Source organism: Nannobrachium achirus (assembly GCF_963921795.1).
Source record: "Nannobrachium achirus genome assembly, chromosome: 23".
Classification (NCBI taxonomy): Eukaryota; Metazoa; Chordata; class Actinopteri; order Myctophiformes; family Myctophidae; genus Nannobrachium; species Nannobrachium achirus.
This window is the reverse complement of record NC_137830.1, coordinates 24,521,362-24,547,407: the sequence shown is the minus strand read 5'-3', so window position 1 is coordinate 24,547,407 and position 26,046 is coordinate 24,521,362. Positions and strand designations below refer to the sequence as shown.

Sequence of the window (26,046 nt, the reverse complement as noted above, 5' to 3'; positions counted from 1 at the left end):
GATGGGGCACAAGGTCAAGGTGACGACCCATTCATGTACGGCCTACCCTCTGGCCCGGATTTGAACCCAAATCTACTCTCCAGGCCCGGGGGTTCTCATTTACCTTTCTACACATGAAAAGATTGCAATTTTTTTTTATATCTCTCTATCCGTGGCTTATTGGTCAGCAATGCCTCTCATAGTATGGTGACTGGCGTACAATAGCATACATGGAGGGCAAGAGTATGGAATAAAAGCTCTTCAAAGAACTTAATTATTCCATCATTTCAATAAAAACATATATATAAAAAAGAAAAAAAAAACTACATTACTTCAAGAACCAAAGGATTTCATATGTAGAACTGTTGAGTTAATAATACAAAATAAAACACTACAGGACAAAGATTAAATGCTCATTTTCTTTTATTGAGGCACATCAAGGGACCATGTCCTCCACAGTAGGCAAGTTAGTGCAACGATTCAAGTGCTAAACACCTTATCCATCACCCATCACCATCCTCTCTTCCTACCTTACTTCTTGGCTCACACAAGGCAACACTAAACGCATTTGTTTGACACAGTGTTCGTTGTCAAGTTAAATGCTTATTGTAAAGCTGCTTACACGATTCATCCCATAAATAAGCCAGTCATTCGTTAGCCATTCAACAAACCCAGTCAGTCTTCAAAAAAGCCATTCGGAAAAAAACGAAACAAAAAAAGGCACAACATAAGATTGCATCAGAGGTTTCACCCGAAGCCTGGATTTGTGACCTGTAGCTTTAAACGCAGTGTTATGCTACAGTAGGCATTTACAGCAAGAGTGAGACTTGGCCAAGTTGTACAACATTATGCTCCCAAACACATGATTCAGAGTTACAAGAGTCTCCAGACTCCCAACAATGTGAACCAACATTCACTGGGAAATGCACACTTTGTGTAAGAGGTCAACTATTCACAATCAATTCACAACCTCCGTTTCAAACCTAGAGAACGGCTCCAATTACAACTTGACAGTGACACATTTTCTCCATACACTAGTTTTGGCCATTGACACGTCCCCCGTATTATGTTAATGAAATGGCAATGGGTTTTTGATGGTGAAGTAGGGCACTGGCATGCAGCCTGACCGCATGATACAGAAATATCACAGTTGAATCACCGCTTAGTGCAAAGCAATAGTCCCAGACACACACAGGCCAGAAGCCCACGGCTGCTTCAGTCCTGGTAGAGCATGAAACCAGAGAAGGTGCTGTACTTCCAGGTGCTCCCGTAGATGGCGCCACGGTGCAGCCGCAGCCACACCTGGTCGCCCTGGTAGAGGGGCAAGATGGCGTGGTTGCTGGCCGTCTCGTGGTCGGGCGCGCCGTCGTTGGCGTACGCCGACACCATCACCTCCTCGTTGCGCATCAGGTTGATGTAGAGCGGCACGTTGATGGCCAGCTTGAGGATGTGGAAGAGGAAGACGTAGGTGCCTGTGGAGGAATTCAGATCAATCAATAAGAAAATGAGGAGACAAGACAATGTATTCGGTAGTGGTGGTTATGCTTTATGCCGGTGGTTCTCAACCTGTGGGTCCCCAAATTATTTTGGGGGATCCCCAGATGACTATCTTAATGTGCAACATTGTTTTCTCACTCAACAGTAAACAAACATAAAGTTTAAGGGTATATAGTGTATAGGAACATTTTTAAAGTGACAATTTAAGGACTTTTTAAAGGACAACTTTGTTTGTTTTTTACAACAAGGGTTCATATTTTAGATTGTAATTAGAGAAAAGATGAGTTAAAATGTCTTCATTTACTGCTTTCTATTGTTTTAGTGATTTTAGTAGTTTGTACAAGTGTCCAAATATGTATTTTTAGACAGAATAAGCCAGCATTTTCTGTGTTACTATTTACACCAGCCCCCCATAAGTCACATCTGTCAATGAAAGATTGCGGTGCATCTTGGGAACAGGCTTATTGTGTCTAGAATACATATTAGCCACTTGCATGCAAAATCGTTAAAAATCACTAAAACGATTAATACAAAAAAAAAAAAATCATTTTAACACTCATCTTTTCTTTTCCCATATATGGAGATATGGAGATCCCTGCGATGCCAGAGAAACACATCCCTTTTATGCCCATATATGGAGGTCCCTGATGTACACATCACTGTGGTGCCCTTGTCGCCCTGAGGCGTCTTACTAGTACTAGATATTAATATAATCAATGAACACATGATCTACTCTAATAACGTCACACATTATCAATCATAATACATAATCCACAACGTGCCGTTGGCGGGGCAGGTGAAGCGTCCGATGTGCGGGTCGTACATCTCGCCCAGGTTGCTGTGCAGCTGGTCGAACACGATGGGCTGGTCCAGGTTGCCCGGCGCGTAGTTGGCGGTGCGCGAGGCGGTGAAGGCCACGCGCATGGGCTGGGAGACGGGGTACAGCTGCATGGGCATCAGGGTGGCGTGGTGGGGGTGGTGGTGGGGGCCGACGGACACCTCCAGCGTGGAGACGGAGGAGTCCCCGTGGCCGGAGTCCACCACGGTGTAGAGGCCCTCGCGGTCCGGGCTGCTCACCTGGGACGAGTCGCTCCAGCCGGCTGAGGAGCAGAGACACAGTTGATGATGAGACTAGGGCTGTCACGATATGACATTTTACATATTAATTGTCACTCAAATAATTAACGATTTAATTGTACTTTTTTGTTGATAGTCTTACGTACCACTGGAGTTATGTCGTGCTCCTACGCTCCCTCCACCTCGCCTGTAACCGTGCTGGTATCCAAGGTCCTGGGAGAAAAACAGAAATGTCACCGCCACCCTGACTCCATTGTCACCGTTTTCATTCCTGCAGTCAGACACCGGTGGCTAGTAGCATAATAAATAAATGGTCCATTTGGTTAACGTAAAATATACACAGAGTATTCAGCTGTGAGACTATGTAGCTCTAATCATGAAATGTTAATTTGTCAAACAGGTCCGTTGTTTCATTTATTCTAAGTCCACATTTACAAAGAAAACCTTTTGTTAGTACACATATTAGCGCGGCTGCTGCTGCGCTTAATTATTTATTTAGCCCTGGCCCTGTTCTGTTGCTGTGCTTTTTTGAAGGGGTGTCTGTCTGGGTCGGGTCTCGGAATCTAGGAAATAATCGGAATTCGGGACAATTTTCAACAGCCCAATTAGGGTACGGGTCCTTAAAAAAAGGATAAAAGACGGAACAGGTCGGAATCAGACGAGACCGCAACGGGTCCACTCGGGTTCGGTTTTGTAATTTGATTATATTTTCGAAAGAGGTTGGAATCGGTCGAAATTTGACGGGCCATTTCGATTTCGGGTCCATTTTTTTGGACCTGTGAAGACCTCTACTAGGTACCACATGACTTACCCTAGCTCCATACAGGAGAGGGCCAGAGTCCCTGAGATGTGCCTGGTGGATGAAGGCTCCTCCTGGGTGGGGAGAGAGAGAGAGGAACCACAAGCTCGTAAGACTCAAATTCCACATTCAAAAAGACCATGTGTCATGCTTCGAGTTGGTCAAAACCTGGAGGACCCACTACTGTAGACCAGTGATTCTCAACGTTCTTAGTTTCAAGGACCCTCATTTGATTATTATCTTTTATAATGTATTTATTTTTAAATCTCTGGAACCCCAATACTGTAAAATCCCCAGTGTTCATTAAACTCCTGAGTGTACAAATGGATCCAAACGGACCTGTAAGGGTCCATTTGGTTCCATTTGTTCACTCTCAAGAGTTACAGACGCGCGTGGGTCCATCTGGACCCCGTAGCGTCTCGTTGTAGAAATGATCCAATCCCTTTAGTGCAGCGGTCCCCAACCAGGGGGTCCCCAAATTATTCCAAATTATCCCAAGATGATTAGCTTAATGTGCAACATTGTTTTCTCAATCAACAGTAAATAAGCCAACATAAAGTTTATAGAGGGTATCTGCACATTTCTAAAGTGACAATTTAAGGACTTTTTAAATACCTCTAAAATGACATTAGAGGCAGAAATTGTGAAAATAGCAGATCTACACGCTCACAACGCCTCACGTTTGCGAGGCGTTGTGAGCATGTAGATCTGCCATTTTCACAATAGAACTGTGTTGTCTCAACTCTTAGTGCTCGTAGGGTGTGGGGTCCCCAGTTGAAATATGATTATTTTGGGTTCGCGGCCTGAAAAGGTTGAGAACCACTGCTTTAGTGGACGTGAATGAAATGGAACAGGACGCCAGGGAAAGGAAGGGAAGAGACCATTAGAGAGGTGAACAGAAACTCTTTGAGGATACCTCGATACCAACCAGGAGTGCGAAAGGGGTGAGCCAGTCCCTTGCCACCACCACGCGCCATACCTCTCACAGATCCTCTGGTGTAGTACGCCTGGCCACCTCGACCCGCGCCACCACCTGATTGGCCAGGGGACAGGAAGAGCTGTACACCATTACCCACTGTGTAATCTGACTGGTACACTGCCAAAGGGGTGACACAGCACAACATTGAGGAAACACTCAACGGGTTAGCCAAAGATGCTTACTTTAGGAAGATACGCCATCCCAAGCTTCGCCACAAGGAGTGAACAGTATACAAATGGTCTCGTAAAGCTTAATGTATGCTCCGCCGCGTCGAAAATAGCACCCCTTCAGCTATTTTCGGCGCAAGACACAGTCGAGCGATGGAAGTAAGAAGAAGTGGGCACTGTCTGACATCAGATCTCGCGAACAAACCTCCTATGATTACTGTTGCTAGATCTCGCCAGTGTGTTGCTGGGGGGTGTCGCTCTCCATTCCGACATGCCACCACTCCGAAATTGACTTCTTATTGTCGGAGTGGCGACACTTCCATCGGGGTTAAGTTTAGGGTAAGGGTTAGCGATAGGGTTAGTGTCGGAATGGAGACATGTCGGAAAGGAGACATGTCGGAGTGGCGGGGTGTAACGCTGCTGGGACAGAGAAATATTTACGACAAAGTTGATTTTCTCCTGATTTGTCTCACTGAAAAATGCCATTTTAATGTCAGAAGAATGTATGGCAGATGTGTTACGTGTGTAGAATAGGTCCAATATGTAGTTCAGTGACCACCTCCACGGGCTGTCTGTCAGTCAGTCAGTCCGTCAGTCAGTCACACTTTTGCCCTGCTCATATCTCCACAACCGTTGCCCCCATCCATGCCAGATTTTGCACACACACTCCTTGACTGCCAAACTACAACCTCCAAGGACCCCCAGAGCCCCAGGGACCCCCAGGTCCCTGGGGGACCCCCAGATGTAAAAAATTACCAAATGTGCTCACACGTCACACTTTTTCCCTGCTTATATCTCCGCACCCGTTGACCCGATCCATGCCAGATTTTACACACACACTCCTTGCCTGCCAAACTACAACCTCCAAGGACCCCCGGAGCCCCAGGGGGACCCCCAGATGTAAAAAATTACCAAATGTGCAAAAATGACCAAATTACCACCCCAACGGGGCTGCTCACGGGGAATTCCCGGGGACCACCGACTCCTGCTGCTCCAGAACGGATGCAAAAGTGGTGGTGACCCCAGTGGAGGACCCCCTGCCACTGCAGCGCACATAAAATGCCGAAACTCGGGCTAGGAGCGTCCGAGAGAGCCGGGGCCGGTACCTATTCGTCCGCCAAGGCAACGCGGAGACCCCACCCCTCATTTCTCACATGGCCCTATTCTAGCGCCACCTTCAGGCCGATTTTTAAAACACATTTTTGGACACTGCTCCTACAGTTTTTGCCCTAAAATCACGAATATCACTACACAGCATGTCTACACTCATGTCATCAACATGGATCAGGAAGATTTGGGAAAAACACATTTTTGCCCTATTTGTGGAGATAAGCCACCTACGGTCGCTTATCTCCCGATTAGGGAGTCTTACTGGTGCTAAAGAATGGGTCAGAAGCTGTGTTCACGTTCACTTCACGTTTGAAACGCTGAGGAAGGCCGACAGGCCGAAACACGTCCGTTTCTCTGGATAGACACTGCTGCTGTGCTTATTTAATTAATAAAAAAAGTTCTAAAGAAATTAGAGAGTGCAGATATTTCCTTCACGTTCACTTCTCTCATTGTAATTAATAAATAGACTCACAACCTACTTCTGTCACTTATTTCACACAATACTGGAAGTAAAGCGGAGATGGCACATCTTTCTTTTCTATCATTTGTCTTGGTTTTAGCCTAGTATTGCCCGTTGTGGTTCTTGGTCGGGCGATTAGCATACCCGTCTCTGGTTGGTCTTCCGGCAGCACAAACTCCGGTGGTGTTTGGGTACTGGCAGTGCTGTATCTGGTCTCCGAGAACACACCGCTGTCCACTTTGTAGCTCAAATCTCCATTCGGGGGTAAAGGGGCATTGACCTTGAAAACCTCCAGCGGAAGGGGAAAAAAAAAAAGAGTGTGGATAGCTAAGTAAGCAGTTAGTGGCTTCTCCTGGTGGTCTGGCACTTTTTAGCAATTACGAATCACAACTTCATAAAAATGCCGAATTTATTTGATCATGTTATGCAAAAACATTGAAATTGGCTCATCTAAAAGTTCACAACATTCAAATGTTCACGCCTTCTTACCACCGACAAAAAACTTTCAGCCAACATAATAATTCCAACGCTTTAGAAAACAGTCATGCCAGACCACTGGTATATGAGACTATTCTATGAAACTGGTTTTGGTGTCACTTACTGAGTGAATGTTTTGAAAGGGAGTAGAGGTCAGACTTCTTCTAGTGGGAGGTGTAGAGAAGCCCTGGTTCTGAGGAGGGGTGCTGCAAGGGACCACTCCGTTACAGGGGGACTGTTTCCCTGATTCAGAGACGGGGGTCTGGGGATACAGACGAGACAGCAGGCAGGTCATTACATTATTCCCAATGTATGAATGAATGAACCATTGTAAAGCGCTTTGAGCACTTGGAAAAGTGCTATAAAAATGCAATTCATTATTATTATTATAGACAACAGCAGTGGTTCCCAAACCTTTTAGCTCAAGACTCAAAAGAGGAATTTCATGTGACCCAAACTAGTGAAAATAGCAATTTCTTTTAACAAATAAGTCCTGAACAAGAGTTTGGGAAACACTGGACTACAGTATTTTTTCACCAGCTGCACAGTGTCTGAACCAGGTAAGCTGTGTCAGTTCAGTATAGCAGTAAATAAATTGCGTTTACCCATTTAGGCCCAAGTCAGATTATAAAAATGCCTTAAAGTCGTTTTAGAAAATTACCCACAGTCTTTCTGGACGTATTACACAGCCTCTGTAGCATCTAGAAACTAAATTCCAAAACTATTTGATAGCTTACACCTTTGGCTTTCATAAAAAATAATCCGAACATTTTCAAATAATCTTTTCAAGAATTACTGTACTACATACTGTGCATACTGTAATACACAAAAATTTTCCAGGCCTGAGGGGGTAATACACACTGTCTCTGGCGCATGACTTCCCCCACGGGATCAATAAAAGGTATCTTTCCATCTTCTCAGTCAGGTGGAAACATAATATGTCCAACACTTACTTTTCAGGATTCAAATTCAAATATTGCACATGTACAAGCTAGTACAAGTCTTTTTAATAAAACTTCTGCCAATTATTTTTCTTCTACTGCCTTAATTAGCATCTACCCCAGGGGTCTTACGTTGTTGCCTTTGTTATTTTTATGCCTTCGTTTTTAAACCCCGTAGCACTTTGTGATTTGCAAAAATGTTAGTGTTAGAAATAAAATTGATTAAAAGGTGTCACTTCAGCCTGCGTTACGAGCTTGCAGACGCTGCAGTATAATCAAGTAGGACGTTAGTTAACAAAAAAATAAAAAATAAGAGAAAAGACCCCAAAGAATATGAATATGGATGAGGTTTCTGCCATGCTCCCTTACCCGAGGTCGGCTCTTCTCGTCCAGGCTGACAGAGATGGTGGACTCCCTGCGGTACAGAGGAGGTGTGGTAAACGCTGGGTCAGCATCAGGCAACTGCAGCGCTTCCTAGAGAGACAAAGATAGAATGACCATGTGTTACTGGACATGAATCTGATGCATTAACATCCATTCTGATGCATCAGAGGCCTGTAACAATTATTACATATAAACAGAAATCTTGTTCCAATGGTCATTGTGAAAAACACAATTGTGTTAATTAGAATGACAATTAATCATCCAAGTAAGATGTCATGTTGGACACAGCCCTAATGACAAGTGTGGTAGTCATTACATCAGGTAGTTCGTCTGTGGTGAGGTCAAGGTCACAGGTCACAAGGGACGGCTCCCCATTGGTCAGATTGGCATTTTGATCCACAAGACTGGCGGCCCGCGGAGTGGACTAAACAGGAGGGGAAATATATGATGATCATCATGACAATGTTAAGTCCTTTTAAATTCCCAACCACATGAACGGGATGCACGTGTAAAAGAGAAGCAGATCTTACATGCATTGCTGTGGGAAGGACAGCAACTGGACTTCTCATCGATTCCCTCTGAGCTGTTCAGTGGTGGAAAACGACAAAACACAATTTACTCTACATCAGGGGTCTTCAACATTTTCAGGCCAAGGACCCTTTAGTTGATAGAGAGATGAAGCAGGGACTTCCGCAACCTTTTCACAGATTCCATATAGTTTCATCGTTTGACAGCACAATCAGTGTATTTTGGATTCACGTCAATTTGTGTTTTCAGATATTTAACCACTTGAACCGTCAATACTTAATAAACTTGAACTTTCACTCTGTACTTAGTCTGCTCTTTTACCCCCCTCTACACCAAAGCTTGTTGGCGTTATGAGCTTGTAGATCTGCTATTTTTGGCTAAAGTTCTCAGAATATGGACACTAGGGTTCAAGACAAGTGGTTAATATAAAAAAGGAGAAAAGAACTTTCTATCACACAAAGATTTGGAGGACCCCCTGTAGAAACTCTGAGGACCCCCTGTTGAAGACCCATGCTCTACATTACAACATACGCTAGAAGTGTGTTTGAAATAAAATTGCTTGCAGTTGACCACCTACTGTGCATAAGCACCTACCACTCTGCACCCCATTAGAGACGCATTGTGTTGACAGATTTTGGAAGTCAGTTTTATCACTTTAAACTAACATCGGGCATTTCCAAAAAGCCACTAATCTGTTGTTTTTATGTTACCTTTATGTGAAACCGTTTCTGCTGCGGTCTTAGCCAGGACTCCCTTGCAAAAGAGAACTTGCACCTCAACGGGACTATTCCTCGTCAATAAAAGGTTAAATAAAATAAAACCATTGTCTGTAAATATAGGCTAAACAACCGCACTACATTTTTACTAGCCAGGCCTGGTTCCAGCAATTGACCTCAATTTTTGTTTAATAAACCCTTTTGTAAATCCCGCCCCATTCTGCCCTGTTACTATGATGGGACATTAACCCTGGGCAGATTGTTTTTATAGTGGAAGTGGATGGGATTTTTTTTTTCCCTTCATAGCCTCATTACAGCTATATAAAGTACCAAAGGAAAAACACCTAGGTGATATTAATAAAAAGGGAAGACAAAGGTACAGTAGTTACATTGCAAAACAGGGGGTTTACCCGAAAATATATGTATTAATTTGTTTAATCCCAGTGGGACAGAATCCTCTTTGCAGATTCTTTTATAGTGGTAGTGGATGGGATTTTTTTTCCCTTCATAGCCTCATTACAGCTATATAAAGTACCACAAAATCTACGTGATATTAATAAAAAGGGAAGAAAAAGGTACAGTAATTACATAGCAAAACAGTAGTTTTCCCCCGAAAAATAAATGTTTTAATTAGTTTAATCCTCTGGATCAGAGATAGAAAGAGAAGCGCATTGCATCTTGGGTACTAGGAAGAGGACAGAGAGAATGTTTCTCCTCACATAATAGGCTGGCTTTTCGTAATTCTGCCCATTTAAATTATATGTACCCAATCGTGACTCTTAGACCATTGATAAGGTACATGTGAACTAGTTTGTTGAAGCTTATTCGTTATGATGAGCGAGATCGCTTGACGCTTGCCGTCGCTATCACCGTACCGGCCGATCTCCGTGTCGCGCACTGCGGACAGTTGTTGAAAGGCACATTCAACATTCTCCACTGCACAAACTCCACCCCCGATAGCAAAAAGTGAATGTTTTTTTCTGGTTGGCCAGTCAGGGAGTCTCAGGGACCAATCAGAAGGCTGACAAACGGTCTATTAGAAACAGCAGTGTCTATCCAGAAACAGCATTTAATGCGTCCTTTATTAATGGAAACGGTGGGGCACCTGAAACCATCTGAGCCTAAATAATCCACTGTGCAATCTTCTAGAAAATAAACTAAATCCATAAAGTAGAGTGGTGGACAGTAACTAAGTATGTTTTTTTATTCATTTATAAATCAGCCTCTTGGTAACGTCTTAGCCGGTAAATTGTAATGTAAGTTGTACTGTAATCAGGCCACTCATCCATGGCAAATAAAGGGAGGATAAAGAGAATGAACTCCCTGTACAAGAATTACAGTGCCAATACAACTAGACTAAATCAAAGTTTGTGTGCAGTGCTGTACCATTTGGAGATGGGGAGCCAGATGTCCGTCGACCCAGTCTGGGATGGCCGTTCGTAGGAGACCCATCGCCCTCCAGAAGAGACTCCTGAATGAGATAGAATACAGTATCGTACTATTGTACTCAGGGGTGCACTGGTTGCTTCACGGGTCACCATGACATGATCCGTGCGCAGATCGTGCGCGATGTGCACGCATGCGCCCACGTTAAAAGGTAAGGACAACGTGGCAGTTAACCCCTTCAGTCGATGTTTTAAAAGACGGTGTATGAGTTAAGGTGAAATAAAATGCATGCAATGTGCAATGTGCGTGCGTACACGTGAATTCATTAAAATAGCGTACTGCCAGTAAAATAAATACACTCCTGACTGTACAACAGTCTAACATAACATAACAAAATAACTGAAAACCGTGCCAGTCAAGCAAATAAATTTACATTACATAATATTCTGGTATGGAACTCGCTTTTACAATGTACCTGCATAAAACTGAAGGAGCCAGTTCGTATCTTTGTCATGAGGTCCTCAAGTTGCTGTTTCCTCTGGATGGGGTCTTTGGGCAAGGAAGATGGGGAGCTGAACACCTCCACAGGGGTGCCTATGTGCATTGTCTGCCAGAAATGGAATCAGAGACCTATTGACCAGCAAGTTCAAACATTACCTGTTGAAGGTAGTGTGCATGATGATGGTTCTCTACTCACAGTTTTGGCAATATGTTCTCCTTTAGCCTTCTTCATGCTTATCTGTGAAAGTGAGGATATCAAATGTGTTAACAGTCAAGGCCCCAAGACCTTGTGATCCAGATATTCTCAGATGTTTTATCCGACTGTAAGCTCTCCCCCACTTTTATTAATTGTCTTTGCCAACAGTCAAAATAGTCAGCTGCTGTTACAAAAGAATACCCAACTTTTTGGAATACAGATTAGGCAAAGCAAGTTTTATTTTATTTTGACTTGCAACTACAGGATGAGGCTGAACTACAGGTTCAAGGCGGTCCTCAAGTTTATTTCTATAGCACTTTCCATTCACATTTCATAAAAGTGCTTATGAGCTTATTACATTATTTATTATTATTAATCTAGGACTGACTCCTACACCACCAGGTGTAGTCAAGGCCCACATAGTTGGTTTTACAACAAATGAGACATTAACGAAGATGGGTATGAGCCCACAACACCAGGGGACTCCAACACAAAGATCTACGATTATGGGACCAAATTCCATATTGAAATTAAGTAATGATTTTATTAGTTATGGGAGTAGAAATTCTCCTTGTTCCCAACAAAGAAATCAGATAAGACCACTAATGGTTGACAAGTGGTACAAAGGTCAAAGTTCATTTCTCCCCTAAGGCTTCACAACTCACCTGTTTGCTGTCGTGTTTCTTAATGGTGACAGGGATTTTGGGGACGAAGGTGGCCGCTCCTCTCCATGGCTTGTGGCCATAGGATTGAGGAGAGGCTGAGCCGTCTGCAAACTCCAATTCCCAGGAGTCGGGTGGCTCCCGCTCCTTGATGGCCTCAAACTCCTCCTTCCAGTTCTGAGGAGGAGGCGTTTCCGTCTCCCTCAAGTAGAGTCTGTTAAGAAACTGCCATATCACCCATAGAGCACATCAGCCAAACCTACAAGACCTGCTCACAACACAGCAACACATGTAGCAGTGAACAGATTCTTGTTCTTACCTCCTTTTTAGAACCGTCTTTTGGTTTCGATATATCTGACAACAGAAATTGAAAACTATAAGAACATGCAACACACATCGAAAAGATTTAGGAAAAAATATATATGTATTTACACAGTATATAAACATTTTATTGCAAGCATTTCCCTGCCTTACTTAAAGCTACAATCTGTAACGTTTTATGTCCTCGCCCAACGGAGAAAGGTACAGATACTGGGCTCATTAACTACTTGTCAAACACTTAAGTTCATCATTTCTGCAATAGAAAAGTAGAGAGACTGCAGATTTGCCCATTACATTTAATTGAAAAATACTCACGCACGAATACAGTTATTAAAATAAGTTCCAAATGGTAGCTTTAAAAAGGAAAAGTCAAACAGTTCAAAAACCAACCTACAGCAGGCATCTTAACAAACAAGATAAATATAGTCTGTTACTAAATGCACTTTGACGTAAGCAATCCTATAAACTAAAATACTGCAATGGTACAATTACCAGAACAATGCATTTATTAATCAGATGAAGGGTTTAAGTTGAGTATTTATTCCTACTAGTGAGGCTGGGTGAGCTCAGGAACACCTCTGTGGTCTTGCTTGGCGGAGGAGGAAGACAACGGAAGTACTTGCAATCCAACAGCCTATCGAGCTCTTGCTTCATGAGTTTAACTGCAAACACGAATGCAAGTCAACTACACCATGCCAAGGCACAAACTTTAAAGAGGTAGTTCACACCCTAATGACTTTCTCCCTATATTATTCTAACAGACTTAACTAGAGGAAAACTACATTTAAAATATTGGCTTATAACCCAATCTCTGTGTCAGCACCACTGCCATGGACAGGACATGTAGCGTTGTTGTTAGTAGGACAGTGTGGGACTGAGTAACTAGGGCCCAAGGTGGAGGGGCCTTAATTATTTTATACTTTAGCTATTGAAAAATAGCAGATATACAAGCTCACAGCGCGGCACTTGGATCTGCCATTTTTGAAAAGTCGTGAAAATGTGCAAAAATCTTTGAAATTTAAGCAAACATTTGTAACTCAAATTTTGGTCCCTGGAACTAAATATTTTGAGATGGGGGTCCGTGGCCAAATACATATCATTTTGGGAGTCCTTCACATGAAAAGGTTTGAGCACCACTGACAGAAACATAGGTTTTTCAAAAATATTCTGATTAGAAATGAAGAACATTCATGGTGGGCCCACAGTAAATCCTTGTACCCAGGGCCCAGAATTTGGTGCAACACCCCTGGCCCCCAGAGCCAAATACAAAAGGGATGTTTACTTCAATTCATCAAATATTGGATCAGGAATGCACCAAAAAGATAGATAGATACCTTTATTATCCCAAGGGGGAAATTCAGTAAAGAAAAGGCAATCTCCGTGAATTCAAGGGTAAGTAATTGATAGAAAAAGTCAACTTGGAGATGAACTACGCATTTAAATGTCTACAGAAAACATTCATCCTCACATGTGGAGCCAGCCACCGGTTTGTCTTTTCCCTCCAGGAGGTCCAAGTACGCCAGTGTAGACTGCTCCATCTGCTCCTGCAAACTAGCAAACACAGAAGAAAAACTTAAAACAGAATATCATGGCAGCCTGTAGACTACTCTCTAAGACTGAGTAAGACAAGAGGCAGACAAAGAAGAAGGGGACAGAGTCATAGGCACATAACAGAGAAAAGGAAAGAATCTGCTCCAGTGTAATTTATTGACGTTTCAAGCCAAGGCTCTTCTTTGGACCCGATGAACGATATGCTGTGAGCTTGTCAATAGGCCATTTCCGCACGCCACCATTGTACAAACGAAGTATAATACACAGCGTAAGTGATTAATCAGACAAATGGATTTACTTGATCAAAATTGGTACAAGAAAAAAATGAAAACCTGCTTCTCAATGATTTGATTAACATACATGAGCAAGATTAAGTCGATTAGAGATTCTAGATGTCAGTTGCAATACATTTCCAGTTAATAGGCTCTGTGCATAAATGTAACCAAATGTAGTTCCCTTTTCCAGAAGGTGGCAATCCTGATTCCTGTTCCGGGTGACTTTCTCATTTCTCAATCAAACGAAGCTATGAGATACCAATCTGGGAACCCGCAGAGATGACAGTTTTTTAAACAATTAACTGTATTTTAATGTTAAATTAATCTTCATTGATGTAATAACGGTGTAAAATTAATGCAGTAGGCCTAGGCTAAATATTTTAAATGCAAATAAAAACACTTACGTCTTCTTTTTGTCCCCACCATCACTACAAAAAACATGAAGCAAAACGAATGTAGCAAACAGAAATAGGTCTATTAACCGAAGAACCAACTAGATTTAATGCTTTGTGACCATTTGTTTGTGCGGTATGTTTGCCCCCTTGCGGTTTGAAATTGTAATATTGCGGTATGCGATTAATGCGATTATTACGACATCCCTAGACTTGAGAGATTAATGAGATACTGATCCGGAACAACAGGAAACAGGAATGCCACCATTCTGGAAAATGCGTGAATCAAAACAGCATCCCGGTTTCGACAATGGAACAAGGGGGGAGTGCTTGTTTTCGGTGGAGATGACGGAGGCACGCCGGTAGGGGTGGGCGATACTGGAAAAAATCATTATCACGATACTCTTCATGCAGTATCACGATACACGATATTATCACGATACTGTTTCATGCTAGTTTTTAGGTTTATTATGATTATTAATAACAATATACAAACACACAGATTTTCTATTGATAATCTATTTATTTTTATGCTGCAGATAGAAATATAGATATAGCCTAATCTAGGATTTTCATAGCATATTTTGATCAAACAATTAACATTTTTTACCTCAAAATATTTACTAGTTGGTGTGATGATGGGTCGGGTCATTCAAATGGGTCCCAGAAATGTTTTACGGGTTCCCATAAAATGTTTTTGAGTGTTGTGAGCTTGTAGATCGGCTATTTTCAAAACAATTTGGCTAATGTTTTCATTGTCTAGTTTGATGATTATTTTGACGCAGTAATGGGATTTTCTTCTTTCTTGAGGTAGGCTATTAAAAAGGTCTTCAAGAAGTCCTTATAAGGTTCAGGACACCTCACCTCTATTTATTTTATTTATCAGATATGAAAAAGAAATATTGTGATGCCTTACCAACAGAAACTGGGGGGAAACAAATTACCTTATGACCACAGCAGTCAGGAAGTGTGTTATGATGAAGTTTAAGCTTTCTTTTTACAGAAGTATACTCTGTATTTTACAATGCAGATATCATCCTATTCGATATTTTAGCTTAACAAAAATATCATGGTTTTATAACTAAGCCAATTATGAAATAGACGCGAAATAGACGCGACGATTTCACCGCAATTCGCGACGACACACGCATGCATCGGCGGTGAAAACATAACAAACAAAAATAGCTACTTGTTTGTAGTTCATAAAAAACAGAAGCTCGGATTTACAAGGCGATCTCATCTAAATCACCTCTGTGGAGTGGAGACGACCAGCACAGTGAGCACTGAGCAGTGAGCACATCACAGCTCAGCTTTGCAGTGAGTGAAATGACTGATAACGGGATGGATAAAGTAGTTTGTTTGCGTCCTGTTAGTTCAATGCATCCTCACAACCTAATCAGAATGGGGTAGTGTATATGTGTGTGTATGTATGTGCATCTGCAACTCCACGTTCAGCAGTTGTTCAATTGTCTAAAACATAATACAAAAATCAATAACGCATATTCCTTGCTGACCATCAACTTTTCCACCTTCAAATGCGTCTCTACTTTTCATAATCACAGAATGTTTACAATTTTTTGACCAAATTTTGGCCTGTAGGCGGCGCAGGGCCAGGCTGGGGGACCAAACAGTATAGGCACTGCAGGCCCAGACTGGGCCACCACACAGGCAGTGCAGGGCCACACTGGGCCACCACACAGGCAGTGCAGGGCCACACAGCCAGTCCTGACAGAGTATTCTGAACATTCTGGCCAGTGCTGAAACGTCAAAATGATCATCAGAGTATCAAGTTACAGAGGGAGGGGGGGGGGGGGGAGGGAGGTGGGAGAGGAGCTGAGCAGAGTAGAGTATCGAATTACAACAGAGGGGTGTGTGTGTGTGTGTGTGTGTGTATCGAATTACAACAGAGGGGTGTGTGTGTGTGTGTGTGCGTGTGTGCGTGTGCGCGCACACACGTTTTTTTTTCCCAAATTTTTTTTTTCCAATTTTTTTTTCCCAAATTTTTTTTTTCCAAAAATCTTTTTTTCCAAAATTTTTTTTTCCAAAAATTTTTTTTCAATTTTTTTTTCCAAATTTTCTTTTTTCAAAAATGTTTTTTTTTTCCCAAAAAAATTTTTTTTTTCAAAAAACTTTTTTTTTCTCAAAAAACTTTTTTTTATGTCAAAATACTTTTTTTTTCTCAAAAATGTTTTTTCTCCCATATTTGCCCATTACACACACCACACTGTGGACACAACATGGCGGTGAAGGCCGCGCAGCGGCCGCAAACTTCTAGTCCATTATAAAAAATATGCTTCACTGAAAGCAGGGCAAGCTGCTGCATCACTGCTTTACAAAGTCCTGTGAAAGTGAAACTAAAATCGCCGGCCAGTGGTTCAGCTTCTTGTTCTTGTGTGCGTGTAGTGCATGCGTGCTACCCAGGGGAGGAGGGGCCGCAAGGGGACAGATCCACAAGCTATTGACACGTTGAGCACTGAGCAGCGACGACACGTTGCTTGCTTGTAGATCTGTTCTTTTTGGCGAATTACACCACCATACTATAGAAGTATAAATTAAGCAATCGAGCTGCGACTCATGGAACGTGCACTCGCTGTATATCCAGAGCCTTTTCTAAATGACTGTTTGTATCACGAGAGAAACGATATTCTGAAATGGCCTATCGTGGCAACGCTGTATCGTCGAGACGATAATTATCGTCATATCGCACACCCCTACACGCCGGCGTTATATTATAAACACAATCTGATCTAGCAATCATGACATAGGCTATTTATTATAATCACTAATTCACTATGAAGTGTCTTTAATTATAATTTAAGTAAAAATAGTCAAATAACAAACAAGGACAAATTGTTCTGCCCACAACCTTATCAAACCAAAATGCCTAAACTACTGTAAATGTAGGCCTATTATAACTACTAGAAGCTGGGCCGCCCTTCAGCGTCTAGTCGTCGACCTGGCCAACTCGGAACAATGTAAATAGGGAATGAATGCCCCGCCCTTTAATGCAAACCCCATTATACCTGTTTTCATAGGACCCGTTTTGACCATCTGTCTGCCTGTGTCCATTTATGCCCATATATGGAGATATCTGTATCTGTCTGTCTGTCTGTCGGCGTCCATTTTATGTCCATATATGGAGATCACTGCAGTTATAGTTCTGGGTCCATTTTATGCCCATATATGGAGATATCTGTCTATCTGCGTCCATTTTATGCCCATATATGGAGTATCTTTCTGTGCCTCCAACTGTGTTGCAGACACAGTGCCGGTTCCCCCTTTAATGCAAACCTCATTATACCTGTTGTCATAGGACCCGTTTTGAACATCTGTTTGCCTGTGTCCATTTATGCCCATATATGGAGATATCTGTATCTGTCTGTCTGCGTCCATTTTATGCCCATATATGGAGATCTTTGACCATCTGTTTGCCTCTGTCCATTTATGTCCATATATGGAGATATCTGTATCTGTCTGTCTGCAATCCATTTTATGCCCATATATGGGGGCATTCATTTTATGCCCATATATGGAGAACGCGCGTGCCCGTGGGACGAACGGTTCTCGAGATACGCGGATTACATACATACATACTCAGAGATTTTTTGTTGACTCATGTGGCGTACGTGATGTCAGAGCCTTTTATGAAGTGATGTCACAATGAGTCAGAGCTTTCGCCGATTTCCTCCGGAACAGCCTGATGTCAACAATCAACCCCACATAAGGAGATTCCGAACGTTTCGTGCCGGTTCGGGAAAACCGCGTGTCGGGTCGGGTCGAGACCCGGCACTGCACTCCGTGCCGCGGCGGGGAACGCGCGTGCCGAATCTGAAGCCGGTGGGACGAACGGTTCTCGAGATACGCGGATTACAGACAGACACACAGACAGACAGACAGACACGCAGAGACTTCTCGCATTTATAGATAGATGATAATGGTTCTTAATTAGTCCCAATTATTAACACTTATGTTGCAGTGATTTTTTCTCTCCAATGTCCCGTGATGCCATGGTCTCCATAGACTTCCATGTAATTTATAGTGCACGGATCGTGCACGCCCATGCCTAGATGATGCACCACATGTGTGCACACTGTTCACAGCTTTCAAACAAAAAAATCTGCTTGGAAATCCGTTCAGGCATTCATGATTTATCAGCCATTATGTTTTCTTCAGATGTAAACAAACATGGCTGCCATGTTTGAAATAATGGGTTGGTATGGGGGTTAAACATGCAATTTGCGATCGCGATCATGCCTAATACATTTCTGGAGGTCAAAAAATATTTTTGAAAAAAAAAATGAAAAAAAAAAAATATATATATATTTTTTTTCTTCAAAAACGGCCCAAACTCGGGAAACTCAGGGTTGGCACAGGGGTAGTACCTTTTCAAACTCGGGAAACTCGGGGTTGGCACTAGATGTGTGAAGTATAATACTTGACCTTATAAATATAGAATGTTTATGATTATATATGTTATGAAACATCGCATAGTCGAGTGTTGCGACGGTCGCATGAGCCGACTCAGCGCCGTTACCGACTTATGTGCCGTTATGGACAGAATAGTAAATCTTCAGCCCCCCGAATTTCGGCACCTCCGCGCGGTCCAGGGGAACACAACGGAGCACTCCCTACCTCCGGTTCAGCCAATCACAAGCTTCCACTGCCGATATCGGGATGCCGTTTTGATACACGCCTGGAAAATGGAACTATATTCATGCACAGAGCCTAATTGGCCAGCCCTACCTCAGGCTGTCATCTCTCTCGACGCCCAGCAGGGCGGCGAGCTGGGTGAGGCTGTGCAGCTGCGGGGCAGGGATGAGAGGGGCCTGGTTCTGTCCGGCCAGCAGGTCCCTCCTGATGTGCTCCTCCTGCAGGCAGTGCAGGAGGTGCTGGATCTGCAGCACGCTACGGAGTCGCCTCCGCTCCACCTCCAGCTTGGCCACTTGCTCCTTCTTCACCGCCTTCTTCTGGTCCCTCAGCAGCTGCAAAAAAGGGGAAGATTGTTGTGGACCACTGAAAAAACTCTGCTCTTGAATATCAAGATGAAACCTTTCCCAGGCTGAAGCCTTTCCCAAATATTGAGTTCTGAAACATGTCATAGATCAATGCTCCTCAAACTTCTTGATTTCAAGGACCCCTATAACTCTGAAAGTGTACAAGAATTACACTCTGAGAGTTACATAACAAACATGTAAGAGTCCTTTAGGAACCCTGAGGGTCCCTAGGCCCTACTTTGAGAACCACTGCATAGTCAGAATGGCTACAAGAAGTAAAAAACAAAGATATCAAAAATTCAGAATGCTAGATTCAGGTTGATGCAAGATAGGTGCAATGTTGTTTGGTATGAACGCGTACCAATTGGCATTTCCGTTTGTGCTTCCTGTCTTTAATGCAACAATGCTTTGTGAACTAAACAAGGATGACTAGATAACAGCGTGCTACATAGCAAGGCAGGGCATCGATCAAAACGTGGTGAACTGTCAATACAATGAGGAATGTAAATGTAGTTGTCTTGTGACCTTCACTCGACGATGTGAAATGACTTGGAAACAAGTCGAAGACACTGTGCAGAGGGGAACTCACAACTCATCAAGCCTGCCAGCATTGCTGCACAGTGCACACTCCCTTTCTCAACTAGAGAGGACATCGATGGCAGGGCAAAACAATCTAAGGTCAAGAATCACTGATGTAAGCAAGTATGTTTGTGTCCAAAAAGGCAAATGAATAAATCCTCAAAATGGGCCCTTACACTCTGGGTCAAATCGGACAGGGTTTTGTGCAGGTCTTGTGCAAACGCCAGGTTATGGATCACCTCATCGTACTTCTCCACAGCACCCTGGAGAGAAAACACAAAGACAGGCGAGCCACACAGAGAAGGTGAAAACTCATTCACATGATGCCAACACACCAAAGATAAAGTCACCAATGATGCATGTAGTCATACGTACTGTAGTACTTCACCATCCTTACCATTAGGGCTGTCACGATCATTAAATTGTTCTAAATGTGGGCATTAAATATTGGAACATATGAATAAAATGTACATGTTGTTTGCCTCCAAGACTTTGTAAACAAAACTTGAACAGGAAAGAAATATGACAAATAACTTAAATATCTAAAAACTATTACTGACATTTAATAATTGTATACTTTCACAATATTAAAACATTGTGATTGTGAGTAGCTGATCTACAGCTCACAAACTGAGATGAGTTGTGAGCTTGTAGATCTACCATTTCCGCTATCTTTGGAAGATATTTGGAAATGTAATATTTTTCAACATGGACATGATTATGACGATTACGCAAAACAATTGTGATCATCTCTAATGATTGCGTTTAGGCGATTATGTGTGACAGGCCTGCTTACATGGTTCATCGCCATACCAGCTTGTGGTTGACATTTTATATTTTTGCCATGGACACTGACATTGAGTATTTGGGTCTTATGATCAAAATATGAACATTATGTCATGTAAAAAAAAATACAAATAAAATAAATTGTCAACGACAAAGGATGTCCGTGTAGGGCATACATGGGCAACTGGCGGCCCGGGGGGGCCCCCACCTTCACTTAATGCGACCCTCAGGTTAATACCAGAATACTGATATATTATTGATTTAAGCTGTAATTCCAAACATGACTTGCTTTAATTCCGTCAGTCTATCTTAGTAGCTTAATGACTAGTATAGTAGTATTAAAATGTATTTTTTTTATGTCCAATGTATTTAGGTTCATGAAGTTAACATGAGTATATAACTAAATGCATTTGAAATTGAATCAAAATGTTACATCTTTTTTCTTTTATACTTTATTGTGTCAAAACATGCACATCATAACATTTTTCAAAACTTTTAACATGTTATGTCCTTTTTTTGTTTTTAAGGACATTTTGACACATTTTTATGTATTTTTTTTCTTTTTTCCCCACCACCACATAGACAAAGAAAAAAAAATCCACACAAAAAACTGTAAACAGAAACATTACAAAAAAGAAAATGTTACATTTCAGGATAAAATAAATAAATAAATCAGGATTCGAATTCAAAATAGGTAAAAATAGCCGATCTACAAGCTCAAAACGCATCGCAGCGCGATTCGTTTTGAGCTTGTAGATCTGCTATTTTTTCTTCTTTTGTTTGAGATACTAGAATGACAAAGTAGCAATATGCAATGTGGCCCTCTGGAGTGAAGGTGGAAATATAGTGGCCCTCGCCATCATCAAAGTTGCCCAAGCCTGGTGTAGGGACATCTTGCTGACCCCTGCTACTTACCATCTGATCGTTGTTTAAAGCCTCGCCCTGGTTCAGCCTCTTCGTGTAGTCTTCCAGTTTAAGCTGTGGACAGAAAACAAAACCATCACCCAGGATGTCAGGCATGAAATGAAATCTGTGTGTGCACTCTATATCAGTAGTCCTGTTGTATCGAGCTCACACGACCACAAAATGATTCCCACAATCCAGCAAACTCTCAACACAGGCACACACATGCAGAATGGTACATAAAGACTTATGTTCCCTGTATAGGCTTGATTACAGGGACGTGCTGGGCCCCTGATTCAGCCCGGGAAAAAAGAGTTGTAGAGGCCCTCATTGCACACTATAGAGAGAGATCTCTCTCTATAGCGCTGCTGCTACTCAAAGATTTGCCATTTCAGATCATGACAAGTGACAAGTCAGTGGGCCAATTACTGTACATGAGTTATATTTCATCGTTGTCGGGTGGAAACCTTGTATGTTTGTATTTATCATTTTAAAAATTATTTAAACTAGTGAAAACAGCCGATCTAAAAGATCAGCTGTTTTCACTACTTTTGTGCAACGGCCTTATACGATGAAGCAGGGCTTTGCTTCGCGAAAAAATGTATACATTTGAAACTTGGAGATACGAGGTTTCTGCCCGACAGTGACGATTTACTTTGTTGGCCGCCCTGCCCTCAAAATGGAACGAAGGCCGACATTTTATTTTTATTTTTTTCCTAATGGCCGGCCTGGACCGGCCGGGAATGAACGAGCCGTTCGGGAGTTGTCCCGCTTTTCCCAATGGCCAGCACGTCCCTGCTTGATTATATTTTGTTTAAGGCTCGAGGAGGCAAATCTTCAAGGGAAACGGGCATCTCTCACAATGGTTCAACATGTTATATCCTGCAAATCTGTCCATGATTCTCAAGTACTTGCACACGAACAATACCCCTGCAACAAGGTTTTAATACACTTATCCAGCTTTCAAACCCATCCAGCTCTCTGTGAAAATAAATCCTACCTTCTTTTTCTCCAAGTTGCGGACCTTGTGTTTGAGGCAGATGAGGCCGTCCTCTATGTAGCCATCATAGCCCTGGTAGGTGGTGGTGGTGGCCGTGCCATCCAGGGCGAGCTGGAGAGCACTCAGCCTGCCGGGGGAGCCCATCTTGGGGCTACTCTGCAGCAGTTTCTTCCCCTCCTCGGAGAGCTCAGGTGGGGGAGAGACATCCAGGACAGGGGAAGGAGACAGCTGCACCATGTTAATCAGACCCTTTCTGGAAGGGACACGTTCACATTAGTTGTGTCAAAATACCAAAAGTAAGCCAAGGCATCCTTTGTCATGACAAATGTAACACAGGAAAGGTGCTGCTGAATTGATTCCAACCAAGCATCCAGTGGTGTAAAGTAACAAAGTAAGTACAACATTGAGGTATTGGTAGGCTACTGTACTTTTACTAGTTACTTTGTAGATTTGGATTATTATTACAAAACTTACATTAACTTCAGCCATTTGAAAATAGCCGATATACGAGCTTGTAGATCGGCCATTTTCAAAATATTTGTACACATTTGAAAACTTGAAATGGGACTGCGTAACAATGAGTACTTTTACTTTTGATGCCAATACATTTGTACTTTTACTCAAGTAGGCCTACATTTCGGATTCAGGACTTTTGCTTTTAACTCTAGGCCATTTCTACATTGCAGTATTGATACCTTTACTTAAGTAAAACTAAAAATGAGTAGCCCACTTCTTCCATCACTGCTGGACTCACCCAGCTTGGGCCGTGGCCAACCGCGTGACACTGCATTTATACCAAGCCACTGAACACCGAGCTTTCCCTTGATGAATCACGAAAACCAAACAGACACAGACATTTAGTTCCTAATAACACGATCAAACAAAAACGCAAGGTGCGATTTGGGGGTTTAACCAGCCAGTTAAGACGGATTAAGCTATTCTGAATCCGTGCGCAATGATTTACGCACCGTTCATCTTGCGCGTAAATCTTACTTTATTCTAATAGTTGGCTTTAGCTCCTTTCGGAACCTCTCCCTCGGTCTTCCGCTAGAGATTCCGAAAGGAGACAAGTTGGCTTGTTATGATGTGCTTGCATCATCATAGTTACCAAACAGTCCATCACGAAATCTAGCATCACTATTCGGTGCCGTGCACGCAACTAAACACATATCACAAGATAAGCAAAGCACATGCGTGAGGAGAGCAGTCCTAAGTGACTACTGCCTCCATATACTTTGTATTTGCAGTCTGTTTCGTTATAATGCACGTCAGCAGCAGCATTTTGTGATAACAAACGCCAAAGCAGCACCAGCAGGGAAAACAGCTGACTAACCTCGTGTCTTTGCGTGTGCGTTCAGAAGGGTTGCTGCTGCAAAACGCTGCTCACGACATCCAAACAAGCCAGTGAACCACACGGACCCCTTTCCTTCACATCCGACCTTTTAATGGTGATGGTTTTTAGACTACTGAGGCAGCCAGCGCGATGCCAACTCATACCATTATATAGCGTCTGTGAAGAGCCACAAACACGCTCCACCCTGACGTCATCTGGTTCCGGGCACCTGTCACGCTCACGCACGGTGCGCATGCACATCATTTGGGTCAGTAAGGCAAACTTGCCTGGATCCCAGGCCAGAAGGCACTGGCACTGTCTGGTTCTCAAACCTTTTCATAAGGACCCCCCAAATTAACCTGGATTTAGCCGCTGACTCCCTTTAGAAAAAAATTATAATACAAAAAATACAATAACCCCCCCCCCCCCAAGATTTATGTTGTTAAATAACAAAATAGCAGATCTACGAGCACAACAAATTGCACCAGATGCATCGAGCTTGTAGATGACTTAACTGATATGACATACATTTCCAAAGTGCAGTGCATTTAGTAATTTCATTTCCACGACTCTATTAAAGCTTAAATTATCCTTAGATTTCATTAAATAGATAATTTATATGAATGTGTGCATTGAAAAGGAGAGCAACATGCCAATTTAAACTCTATTTAGTCTGATTAAGATCATTTAGACCCTGGCCTCATATTGTGGACTTAAATGTATTAGAACAGGACTCAAAAACAACAGAAATGCAGATGTTAACTCCAAACAGTAAAAGACTGATACATGAACAAATGACATTTATTGAACAATTACAAATTACAGGTGTGTATAAAAATACAAACTTTGTTACTAGAAATAAACAATAATGTAGCTCTGTGGAAAAGACTAAACAAAAATCATCATAAACTGGACAACTAAGATGCTTCTTTTGTAGAGATATAAATAAAAGTGCAAATCTACAACAAATAAAAAGAGGAAAACTACCAAAGCAAATGGAGACAATATTAACACAATCTACATCTATGTTGGACCCCTGCTCAGAAATAGTTATAAACAAAACGGCAGCATCATAATAAATAATTTTTTTTTTTTTTACCTTGTTTGGGGGGGACAAGACTTACTTACTGCCTATCAATTTCTGACAGAACTCGGCAGTGCCACCTTCTGGTGGGGAATAATAAAGGAATAAAATGAAATTGCACTGATTTTTCCGGTTAGTCTATTGCATATTCATTCAGTGATGACAAACATATTTTAGCACAAAACTTGGAAATGCATTGAGAGGCATAAACTGAAAATCAAAAAAGAAATACAAATTAAGTACGGCAACCACCTGCCGGCACATTTGCTAGAATCATTAAGGTCATGTTATTAAATGGTATATCCACCCTGGCTGTAACTTAAACAAATTACCTTTGTTATTCTTTGAACAACTAACTTAGTTTTTCTCCTTTATTTATATACAAAAATATATATTTCCGGGCGGTGTATCAATTCCATAGACATAAAATAGCATTTTGTCAAAAGAACATGCAATTCCCATGCAAAATACCTCCAGGTATTTAGTTTTAATGAGCAAGTTCTGCAAACAGGCACAGAACTGGAGTTGACATTCCTTCGAAGGCCTCAGTCAGACGAACTAAAGCACGTTACAATGAATGGACAAATCCGTGACGGCTTTTTGGTTGGGGGGGAAAGGTAAGGCTTCTCATGACATCATTCGAGTATAAATAGCTACCAACCAAGCCTTTTCCAACACAACCAAAAAGCCTTTAAGAGTGGGGGAATAAACAATACAAGAGGTGCCTCCACTACGGTATCCCCATTGCTACGTCGGAAATGTACGTTGTATCATTGACGCCACCTTCCAAGGATTTACTCATTTTAGCTTATATAATGGTCCATTGAGTTAACGGTTACATCCTCCCTGAATCGTTGTTTGTGCTTCCTACGTGCACTGTGATTTTTGTGTATTTTTTTTTACAGTGATTCAAAGTGTTTTTATCTCGTCTCATAATTTCTAACTAAGTTGGTGGCCATTGTGCCTTTA

General features: G+C 42.1%; 1 protein-coding gene across 1 annotated transcript; it reads right to left on the bottom strand.

Annotated features, from left to right (window-relative positions):
- Positions 1-1,194: 1,194 nt before the first annotated feature.
- Positions 1,195-24,086, bottom strand: caprin2 (caprin family member 2; the record flags this gene model as incomplete). The annotated part of the gene is made up of 21 exons (XM_080754272.1): positions 23,994-24,086; positions 22,661-22,913; positions 21,673-21,735; positions 20,148-20,234; positions 19,142-19,380; positions 13,649-13,731; positions 12,729-12,842; positions 12,179-12,213; positions 11,863-12,084; positions 10,976-11,107; positions 10,501-10,585; positions 8,401-8,453; positions 8,187-8,294; positions 7,856-7,960; positions 6,670-6,807; positions 6,213-6,357; positions 4,269-4,448; positions 3,365-3,426; positions 2,700-2,766; positions 2,259-2,576; positions 1,195-1,451 (listed from the first exon to the last, which is right to left on the bottom strand). The coding sequence occupies exons 2-21, from the start codon at positions 22,895-22,897 to the stop codon at positions 1,195-1,197; spliced, it is 2,730 nt and encodes a 909-aa protein (XP_080610398.1). The 5' UTR covers positions 22,898-22,913; positions 23,994-24,086.
- Positions 24,087-26,046: the final 1,960 nt, after the last annotated feature.